The sequence below is a fragment of the Notothenia rossii genome, assembly GCF_949606895.1.
Source record: "Notothenia rossii genome assembly, chromosome: 7".
NCBI classification, from domain to species: domain Eukaryota; kingdom Metazoa; phylum Chordata; class Actinopteri; order Perciformes; family Nototheniidae; genus Notothenia; species Notothenia rossii.
In genome coordinates this window covers 82048494-82060389 of record NC_136905.1, presented here as the reverse complement: position 1 = coordinate 82060389, position 11896 = coordinate 82048494, and the positions used below count along the sequence as shown (strand labels likewise).

Below are 11896 nucleotides of genomic sequence, written 5' to 3'. Positions count from 1 at the left end.
GAGACACGCCCACTGTGACGTCAGGTCTCAAAAGACATATATAAACAAATGAAAAACAGATATTAAAATATAAAATAAAAAGATGTTCGTAGTGATGGGAATTACAGCACTTAGAAGGGAGCCGGATCTTGGTTTTCTAAGGGGGCGGGGTTACTAGGTTTATCTGCGAAATAATCACTAGGATAATGATCGACTGTTTTGCCAGAAATGTACTTTTACTCACAGAAAATGTATAACTTGCTGCATCTCTCAGCCAGCCAAACTACTACTCAAGCAGCATGCGTTATGCCATCGTCTATGGAAAATGTGCATTCAGGAAAGCAAGTTCCTTTAAAGCAGTGGCGGTTCTAGACCAATTTGACTGGGGGGGGCCAGGCTGGGGCCAGTTATTTTCTGAGGGGGGCCCAATAAATGCAGGACGAAAAAGACAGTATGAAGTAATTGCGCTTAAGAAAACAAAGCAATACAGTTATTGGTATTTGTTTCATTACACATATTTATTTCAGATACTTATAGTTACAGTTTTTACGCTCTAATGCAGGGGTCTCCAACCTTTTTTAGGATGAGAGCTACTTTCAAAATATAAAACAAGTCGTGAGCCACTTTTACTCCTCTTTTGTTGTTTTTTGCAGTGTATATATTTAGCACATTTTAACATTATTATATGCTGACCTTCAACCTTTGTGTTCTGTTTGGGTCTGTGGGACCCGTTTTCAGTGTCAATATTTTATTTGGGGGGTGGACCTCACCTCCTCTAGGGGGGTCCGGGGGGCATGCACCCCCGGGAAGATTTTTTTTTAAATGTTGAAGTGAAATGCATCAATCTGGTGAACTTTGAGCACAAAATGAATTTATGGATACAGCTCTCAACACTCAGACGAAAGGGAGCTGTATACTTTTCTATTATCCAAACATCTTTGGAATATGATTACAACCAATAACAAATCATTTAAACTTGTTTATTCTTATCTTATGTTACCTAGTTAGCATTCTTTCTTTTTATTTATGCATATTTTACTAATCAGTCACCTTTTAAACTGTTTTTAATTTGTGTTACTGTCTTACAGTACACATTGGAATGATTTCTTACTTTATTTTGTACAACTATATGAAATAGATAAAGGTGTGCTCTCTCTAATGGGTCCGACTAGAATTACAAATATCGTTAGTTCCACCTATTTCATTTTCAGGGGGGCCACAGGGGGGTCCAAAGGCAGTGTTAGGGGGCACTGGCCCCCCCCTGCCCCCCCTAGAACTGCCCCTGCTTTAAAAGGCGAGTGGATTTATGGCAGGCAGTGAACCAACGATAAAAAGAACGGCTCTCACCAAGAACGACTCGGTTCCCTTCGTTCGTACCAAAGAGCCGTTTAAAAGAATCGGATCGTTCGCGAACGTCACATATACAGTGGACTCTTTTGCATCAGCAGCAGAACATCAACAGGAAACATGAAACCCTCCTGATGAAGTACATTTACTCAAGTACTGCACTAAGCTAAATTCAGAAACTACACTAAAGTAAATAAAAATTACTTCATGCAAGGATTAGATAAACATATTTTTGCATCAAAAATTATATTCAAAATATGCTATACATACTGTATTACTCCCGAAATAGGCCAATCTGCATCATAAGTACTTTTGCTTTTGCTACTTTAAGTATATTTTGATGCTAATACTTTTCTACTTTTACTTGAGGAACATTTGTAATGCAGGACTTTTACTGTAACATAGTATTCCTACACTCTGGTACTTCTACTTACTTCTTTTTCTACAACTGGATCATTTGGGTTTGAAGTAAATGAAGACAAATTATCAAAGTGAATAAATAATGCATCACTCTTTTTTATTTTGAAGCTACTTTGTATTTGTTATGATGCTGCAGTGGAGTTGTATAATGTGAATGTGACTCCTGACAGTTTCTAAGAGAGAATCAAAACCACTCCATCAAATCAAACCCGCTGCACAGCTCCAGTATGCCATGCTTTACCCCTCACATGTTTTCTGCTGAGTCTCCTTCATCAGGGTGGGAGCTTCTTTGTTTACAGCAGGTTCATCCGTCACATGACTTCACACAAGGAAACAGATTTCATGAGTTTGGCATTTATAAATGTAAAGGTTAAAACAGATGTTTGAAGGGATGCAATTCAACAAATAAGAAGAGATTAGATCATTAAGAAATTCAAAATATGTATTTACAGAAACAGAAATCAACCTCAGACACACATTTCTGAATTAAACAGCTGGTTATTTAATCACAAGATATCTGAAGCAGCATCAAAAATACTACAATTAATTATACAGCTGTTATTCCCTCTAGGTTAATTAGAAATTGATATTTTCAATTACCATAAATGTTATTGTCCATCTATATAGGACTGAAAAAGTCACATAGGCTAACGAAAAAACATTGTAAGAATGAAATAATTAATTAAAATCAATGTATTAAATGACTTGCAGTAAAACAACATATCTCAAAAATAATTCATCAAAAGACCCAAAAATATAAAAAAGTTAAACTGATAACTTATCCTGCTATAACGTGATGTTTGACTAATTCACACAAAACTTAATCAAACATTCTCATTTCATCCATTACAAAGAAAAACAGAAAATAAATGAATCCATTTAAAGATTTTTGGATAAAAAATGTGAACATTCATCAATCATGCCTCAATATATTTTTAAATGATTTTCCGATTTTAATAAAGTGTCAGTGAGTTAAATGAAAACTATAAACTATAGCAATAATCAATCAAGTTGTTTTGTTTGTTTTTGACTGACTCTTTGATTATAATGTGTAAAAATGTCATGCAAAGATTAATATCTCATTATCATCTGTTGATTATTATCTTGATTGTTCCAAAGAGATGTAGACGGAGAGTGAAGTCAGAATAAAGTCTGAACCAACACTCCTGAGCATCACAGAGGAATCTCACTTTGACAGATTTTGATATCAGCAGTTTTGGCGTCACCAGCTTTTCCAATACTGAACAATGGGAAGAGTTTCTCAGTGAAAGTGTCTCTGTGAGTGCAGATGGGAGTCATGTGTTCAGGGTCGTAGAAGGACACCTCCCCCCTGTCATAGTCCAGCTGGACTCTGATCCTCTGGAGATTCTTCTCCACTCTGACAGTCTCACCAGCACCATTAGAGTATTCTCCATCGCCATACCATAAACACCAGATTCCATTTTTTGGGGAGGCACCTGTATCTCCCTTCCTGTCAACTGACTCTTTAGCCAAACCTATAATCCAGTCAGGATGATCTCCCACCTCCACCTCCAAGCTGTGTTTCCCTGAGCTGAAGCCCTCAGAGCCCAGAACATCAGCAGAGTTAGTGCATCTCTCTGGATTATCAGGAAGCTGCTGATCTTTATCTCCTTGTCTCACACTGGTCAGATCATCAGACAGAGAGAGCCAGCCGTTTGCAGTGTTTGGGTCCAGAATGACAGGACTGAAGTGGACCTGGTCCTTCATCTTCTCCCAGACTCTGAAGGACAGGTTGCCCAGGTGTTTGGCCACATCTGTCAGCGCTCCTGAGAGCAGCTGTGGGTCTGACAGTGAGCTCTGGACTCTGGCTCTGCTCTGAGTGGCTTTATAACTGCTGAGGAAGGGCCCGTTGTGTTTCTGCAGCTCTTCTTCAACAGCAGAGATACTGTGTGACAGAGAGGAGATGTGCTCCTGAATGCTCTTCATCTCTCTGCTGATAGTCTTCCCTTTCTGCTCCTCTTCCTCCCTCAGAGCTGCCAGTCTGGACTCCTCTTCCTCTTTCAGGAACTGATGGAGCTTGATGAACTCTGCTCTGATCTGCCTCTCTGTGGACAGCAGCTGCTTCTCAGACACTTGAATCACTGCTTTGTATGTTTCCTCCACTCCTTTGTATTTGTCCCTCTTGTCCTGCAGAGACTCTAAGTCAGATGTCAGCAGGTCCTTCAGCTCACTGACTGCTTGTTCTACAGGAACCACCTTGTGACTCTGGTGGAGAGAAAACTCACAGACAGGACACACAACTCTCTCTTCATCCATACAGAACAATCTAGGCTCTTCTGGATGTTTACTACACACCACCTCCACCTTCTGCTCTCCTTGTTCTGTCTCAGATGATCCAGCTTTCTGTCTCTCAGCAAAGGAGTCAGACAGCTCCTTCAGTGCAAAGTTCCCCACAGGATCTTTGGAGGACTTTCTTTTACAAATAGGACAGTTTTTGTTCTTACTTTGTTCCCAGAATGTCTTCAGGCAGCTCGAACAGAAGCTGTGGTTACAGCCCAGAGACACGGGATCTCTGAAAGTCTCTGAACACACATGGCAGCTCAGGAAACTTTCAACAAGAGCGATTTTCTCAGCCATTTGGTATTAAAGTTATTTCTAGAGCAGGACTTACCAACTCACAGTCTCTCCACTTCTCCCCAAATATACTCCAAACGTGTGTCTCCGAGCAGAAATCTCACACCATGTGATGGCGTCTCAGCGCTGTTCAACAATGTCAAAATCCACTTTCGTTTTCTCTCACCTCCGTCACAGGGTGAATTATCAACATCAGGAAATGCTGTCCTGTCATTTATTCACCAGCAGATGGAGTCAGGATGTCTTTCAGAGGGAAATGTCCTTTGATATTCAGTTCAGGACAGTGACTTTGTCCAGGTATCTGTTGAAGAAAAACACATACAATTTAACACGTTTCAAAAAACAACAACGTAGGATGAAAAGGAAAATGCTCATATATAAAAGTTTGAAGTTGACTGTGGCAGCGGGGTGTGGTTTGGGCGCTGGCTGCTGGAGTGAAGGGAGTGGCTCGGCCGGAGGTCAGACAGCTGATCGGAATCAGGTAATCAGTGCGGGAAGAAAAGCATGTCGTAACCTGGTTCTGTTCTGTTATGCAGTAGGCGGGATCCTGGAAGGTCGCCAAAGGACCTGTGAAGTTTCCCACCCGGGCAACGTTTGAGACCCGCGCATATTATTGTTTGGAGTTAATAAACCCCTGTGTTCCACCAACCAGCTCTTTCCGTCCCGATTTGAACCCTGTGTGAGCGGAGAGGCTCACATGGACAGTTTGTGTTCTTACTTTGTTCCCAGAATTTCTGCAGGCAGCTCGAACAGAAGCTGTGGTTGCAGCAGAGACACAAACAAAAACTCACTTCGTTATATCTTCATCCCAATGGAAGGAGAATCTATGGCAGTGTGAGACAGATATAGCACTTATTGAACATTAAGGCATTTACACATGTCACAGTAAAAGCACAAAATCCAAATATGAACGTGAAATTAGAATAATATGTCCTTTTTAAAAATTACAATAAAGAGTCAAGCTTTTTCAACAATTTAAAGTGAAATAATTATAATAACATGATTAGTAAATTAAAATGGGCCTTGTGCTTTCTCCTTCCTTCACAACAGTTGTGTGGATTTAGAGGACAGTTATCATAATGAAGTCACATGATCTATCCGCTTATCCATCAACTTTCTCACTGAAGGTCAACAAAAACAAGATTCTTACCTGCTGTAAAGTTTCTCTTTAATCCTGCATTAAAAACCTTAAAACTATTTTCTTAATAAATACACTTTAAATATACAAGAGTTTATTTACCATCAGTCTTCATATACTACCCAACATGACACATGATGTAGTTACAGTGGAGGAACTGCACTTAAGTGCACATTTGAAGGATTGAGGTATTTACCTGTTATGTATTGGTTTTTTTTACTACAGGGCATCTTATATGACTGCTTTCATTCATTTGAGATGTATATGTCATATTTATGATCAGTGTATAACATATAAATGTGTATTGATGATTTGAATGTAAACACTTTAGATCGTACTTTTATTTTTTATATTTAAGTTCTATTTCTTGCTTAAACGTCGGCATTTTTACTTTGCAGACATAACATTTGCTGTAACAGTATTTTTTGATTGTGCTTCCTTCCCTTTAAAAAAAGATCTGATATCTTCATCTATTATGTGCATGTGCAGGTTAGAACGTGCACGATTACACTGCAGAACCAGACAGACTTGCGTAGTTCTGCATTTGACCCTAAACAGAGCTCTCGTTCCCTGTAACACTTTACTCAAACTCTCCCCCAGGAACTGAACACACACGCAAAGCGTCTTCACTGAGAGGAAGGTGTGAACAGAGACTGGCCGTTTCTCAATCGCGAGGAAACTGGCTTCCAAGCCAATATTTCAAGGATGCTACTTCATCGAGTGCCGCCGAAGGACTGTTCCAATCTCCAGCATACTTGGAATTCCACCGAGGCCGCGTCCTTGGTTTGGGGGAAGTTTCGAGGCTGCACATGGGTAGACTTCGCGTCCTTAAAATGCCCACAATGCTTTGCGCACGGACCAATTCCCCCAAATCTGTGGCGGAAAATGTATGGCGGGGCCTCTCATATGACTCACACTTGCTAGCCTGTTCCACTCTTCGTTTTCCGAATGCCAGGAAGGATTCTTGCCTAGCTTCTGAAGCAAGTGACTTGGAAGACATGTGCTACCTAGCAAGCATCCTCGCGATTGAGAAACGGCCCCTGTGTGTGTGTGTGTGTGTGTGTGTGTGTGTGTGTGTGTGTGTGTGTGTGTGTGTAACAAGTACGTGTTTAGATTGACCTGATTACCTTTACCTGAGGTTTTCTCTGAGTATTAGCAACGGAAAGTAGCATATTTTTGTTAACAGTTGACTATGTTGTACCGTTTACTGTTACACATATTCAATGGCGGCAGAGAGAATATTAAATATTGCATTTCAGGACATATCTAAATGATTTGCTGTGGCCAATTGTTTTCATTGCATTTACAGACCCTTGTAACTCTCTGATACCACCCAATTAACTCACTGACTTGCTTGTAGAACCACACCATACAAAGCAGATAGCAACACCAATAAAAACTTAAGCATAGACATTTAAAAAAGACAGGATATATATATTTCAATGCTCAAAACAGCAGCATCCAACAGATTATCTGGTGGAGCTTCAATGAGTCTGAGTCCCTGAAATTGTTCTCACACTGGTCACAGGAATAAGGTTTTTCTCTGGTGTGGGTTCGCTTGTGAATCGTCAAACAGCTTGACTGGCTAAAGCTCTTCTCACACTGGTCACAGGAGTAGGGTTTCTCTCCAGTGTGGATTCTCTGGTGGATCTTCAAATTGCCTGAACTCCCAAAACTCTTCTCACACTGGTCACAGGTGTGTGGTTTGCCTATTGTGGCTGTAGACTGATGTTGATGCAGCTGTTCTCCGAATATACTCTTCTCCCCCTCATCATAAAGTCTATATGAGTTTTTGCAGGTCTCTTCCTATAAAACAAAAAAAAAAATCAACAGAGAAAGTGACATACTGTATTAGAGGACACATATGAATGTCTTGATGCAAGTTAATAATGGACGTGACAGAAGTAAAGTAAGGTTTTTAATGAAAACGTGACAGTTACACGGTATTGTTAACACGGCCCAACCAGTGGAGAAATACCCGCAAATGCCAAGCAAATGCTCTACCACGACGGTCGGTTGTTATTGTCAATATTAATATAATAATTATTTATTTTTTAATAATCACACTCGATTTTGCCGATGTTCTTGTTGCCCCAGCTGGTCGACGCCTCTTTTTGCAGAAACAAAGGCTACATTAATGTACTAAATCGATGTTAATCATTGTGTGTGGTTGTGGAATTAACGGACGTGACGTTGTGCGATTGCGTTGCCAGGCAACAGCTTTGGTTCGTGTTAATTTACAAACTCTTCAACTAGAACCCTAGTTATATTTAAAAACATTTTAGAAGGCCTCACAAAATACTTTAATGTAAATTTAAATGTAAATGTGAATGAATGTGTGTATAACAAAATACATCCGTCATAAACAATACCGGAAACAGATGTAGGCAAGATCCTCAGCTGGCTGATTGGACGGTTTAGCCGCAATGCACCTTGGGATATGGTGTTTATGCGATGTGAAATCCGAAAACATTTAAAAAGAACAAAATAATACTTTATTCCGAGCGTGCTTGCTTTTCTCTTTGAAAGTCATCACATAACGGAATTGTAATACACGGTTCGGCTGCATGAAATATTACATATCTGCCGTAGTTCTCTATTTATAGAGCCCTGATGAGAGGACTTCCAGACAAACAGGAAGAACTGCCGCCAAAACTGAAAACGCGACGTGGATCATAAATATATCAGCAATTAAACAACATCTTACATTTCTTTTCACACAATACGTTTCCTCGCAGTATCAACACTAATTCGGCTTACTTTTATATTTGATCCAATTGGTAGATATGCTATATTTACACCATACTTCAACATTATTTTTTTTACTTGCAAAATTATCTTTTAAATTGACAAACATCATATGTGTAATTCGTGGCACAATTCAAACGGGATCGAAAGATAACGTTTCTCTCCCCATTGACTTAAATACATAATTTTTTCCAAATAAGGTCCCATGGAGGTCCACCGGAAAGGGAGGGACTTCACCTCTCTATCTGCTTGGCATTTCCGGGTATTTCTCCACTGGTTGGGCCGTGTTAACAATACCGTGCAACTGTCACGTTTGAAGGGACGAAATCGTGACATCTTCACGTCTCCCAGCATGGCAAATCGTCACATGTTCACGTGTTGCCGTGATACCGGGTTGGATTGGTTGTTTGATTCAGACTGATTTTTTGTTATTTTTTAAATAAATACAAAGGGGTTGGCTCTCACAGACACATTTTTTAAATATTATTCAAAACATGAAAAAATCTAAATGTGTTTTTTTCAACCAATATCATGATGGAATATTGCATACTTTATCTGTTATAAGGTTAGAGTGATGTATAGCTAAATACAAAAAACTAAAAGGGTTGAAGCACACAAACTCGTTTCATTGTTTTATAAATGAGTTATAGTATCCAGGTATCACTAGCTATTCAATTATCTACACTGTGAATTTGAAAATAATGAAAATTAAATGATCACATTATATCATTAAATTCAGAGGTACGAAGTACATTTACTCAGGTACTGTACTTATGTACAATTTTGAGGTACTTGTACTTTACTTGAGTATTTCCATGTTATGCTACTTTGTTCTTCTCCTCCACTACAGTTCTGAGGTAAATGGTGTACTTTTACTCCACTACATGTATTTAATACCTTTAGTTACAGATGTGGATGAATGATGTGAAATATAATCAAGTGTTAAATCAGACTTTAGTTCCACCTGGAGTAAATTCACAAGCTACCCTGCAGTATACAAAGTCATTCAAACTAGCTGCACCTTTACCAGCTTTGAGAACACTTTCATGATCAATCATTATAAAACGTATCATATATATTATTCTGAAATGGACCAATCTGCACAATGACTACTTTTACTGTCTTTCAATATATTTTGATGAGAATACTTTTCTACTTTTACTTGAGGAACATCTTGAATTCAGGAATTGTACTGTAACAGAGTATTCCTACACTCTGGTACTTCTACTTTTACTCAAGTACAAGATCTGAGTACTTCTACTTTTACTCAAGTTCAAGATCTGAGTACTTCTACTTTTACTCAAGTACAAGATCTGAGTACTTCTACTTTTACTCAAGTACAAGATCTGAGTACTTCTACTTTTACTCAAGTACAAGACCTGAGTACTTCTACTTTTACTCAAGTAAAAAATCTGAGTACTTCTACTTTTACTGAAGTACTAGATCTGAGTACTTCTTCCACCTCTGAGTAAATGTGAATGATCAGATGTTAACATCTCCTTGCTACTATAGCTTTAGCACTCACTCTTTGCTACTGGTGATTTCCTATTTACATTTTTTGATTGATTTTGCCAGATGTTTCCTAGCAACTAATATACACATTATGATGCACTCAGTATAACAAATGCTTTTTTAATTCTTCATTGTTTAGACTCAAATGCAACCATGTAAACAATTCTGAAAACTTAAATCAACAGGACTCTAGACGGCTAAACTTTAAACAGAATGTCATTGTTTTCATTCAAATAGGAATACTTATTTAACCCTTTAACTTACCTCTGCTGATGAACTCTTTATGCTGCTTGTGTTATCTACCTAATGTTCAGCCATCTGCAATAACAGAGATTACCATATTACTTATTAGCCAACTACAGGAATTAAAATAAATATCTAGTGTTGTTCTAAATGTTAACCTTGAGAGTATTCATTTGACAAAACAATCAAATGTGAATATTGTAAATGTGTACATTTACTCAGGTACTGTACTTATGTACAATTTTGAGGTACTTGTACTTTACTTGAGTATTTCCATTTTATGCTACTTTGTTCTTCTATTCCACTACAGTTCAGAGGTAAATGGTGTACTTTTACTCCACTACATGTATTTAATACCTTTAGTTACAGATCTGGATGAATGATGTGAAATATAATCAAGTGTTAAATCAGACTTTAGTTCCACCTGGAGTAAATCCACAAGCTACCCTGCAGTATACAAAGTCATTCAAACTAGCTGCACCTTTACCAGCTTTGAGAACGCTTTCATGATCAATCATTATAAAACATATCATCTATATTATTCTGAAATGGACCAATCTGCACAATGACTACTTTTACTGTCGCTACTTTCACTATATTTTGATGAGAATACTTTTCTACTTTTACCTGAAGAACATTTTGAATGCAGGAATTGTACTGTAACAGAGTATTCTTACACTCTGGTACAACTCTTACTCAAGTACTATATCTGAGTACTTCTACTTTTATTGGCATTTATTTTGTAATCGAGTAGTGAACATCTGATGTTGTGACAGTCCTAGGAATTATTTTAGCCTTAAAGGTAAGATATTAAAGGTCATCAATATATTACAGGTCTCAGATACAAAACATGTCCCTGATTGGCTCCAATCACCAAACAGACCATTGCAGCATCTGAAGAATGTGTTTGACCACTTTGTGCCTGGTGAAGCCACAACGAGAGCCACAGCAGAGATTCATTTCTTAGGTTCCCTGGACATACAGTATGTCTGTCAAACAGGATGGTGTTTCTGTGAAGGATATGTATTAAAATAAAGATAGCTATTGATCAACCTGTGCTTGAAACAATAATATTCATGTGAATAAGTGAAAGAAATGACATGTTCAGTGTTCAAAATGATCCAGCTGTTAAACACATCTTGACTTTGTCTTCATCTTGTGGTGTTTACGGGAAGTGAAACGTGACCATGGAATCACATATTATGATGTGGAGCACATTTTGCACATTTGTACATGTTCTCCTTGAAGACTGTAGGTTACACAATGAATAGATGTTATAGTGAAAGTAGAACCTCTTGAGTGAAGAATCTCCTACAGAGCAAATCATTCAGACAGTCAGTCATCTATAAACCCTCAGTATGTCCTCTTCAATGAGGCTGTTTTATTACACCTTAAATAACACAGCTGATCAACAACTGGATCATTTGGGTTTGAAGTAAATGAAGACAAATTATCAAAGTGAATAAATAATGCATTACTATTTTTAGTTTTGAAGCTACTTTGTATTTGTTATGATGCTGCAGTGGAGTTGTATAATGTGAATGTGACTCCTGACAGTTTCTAAGAGAGAATCAAAACCACTCCATCAAATCAAACCCGTTGCACAGCTCCAGGATGCCATGCTTTACCCCTCACATGTTTTCTGCTGAGTCTCCTTCATCAGGGTGGGAGCTTCTTTGTTTACAGCAGGTTCATCCGTCACATGACTTCACACAAGGAAACAGAGATTTCATGAGTTTGGCATTAATAAATGTAAAGGTTAAAACAGATGTATGAAGGGATGCAATTCAACAAATAAGAAGAGATTAGATCATTAAGAAATTCAAAATATGTATTTACAGAAACAGAAATCAACCTCAGACACATTTCTGAATTAAACTGCTGGTTATTTAATCACAAGATATCTGAAGCAGC

At 38.3% G+C, this 11896-nt stretch overlaps 2 protein-coding genes across 2 annotated transcripts in view; both read right to left on the bottom strand.

The window, feature by feature from the left end:
* Positions 1-2224: 2224 nt before the first annotated feature.
* Positions 2225-4770, bottom strand: LOC307046310 (nuclear factor 7, ovary-like). The gene has a single exon (XM_079692707.1). It carries the CDS (start codon positions 4342-4344, stop codon positions 2920-2922), a length of 1425 nt encoding a protein of 474 aa, XP_079548833.1. The 5' UTR covers positions 4345-4770; the 3' UTR covers positions 2225-2919.
* Positions 4771-6986: 2216 nt separating this feature from the next.
* The window catches only part of LOC307046313 (uncharacterized protein), a 42695-nt gene continuing 37785 nt past the window's right edge, over positions 6987-11896 (bottom strand). The window contains exon 3 of the transcript XR_013810133.1: positions 6987-7285. The gene's annotated coding sequence lies outside the window, so the exon portion shown is untranslated. The remainder of the gene's footprint in view (positions 7286-11896) is intronic.

Excerpts from the sequence above, each read along its gene's own strand:
- LOC307046310 (XM_079692707.1), bottom strand. The coding sequence starts at position 4,344 with ATGGCTGAGAAAATCGCTCTTGTTGAAAGTTTCCTGAGCTGCCATGTG.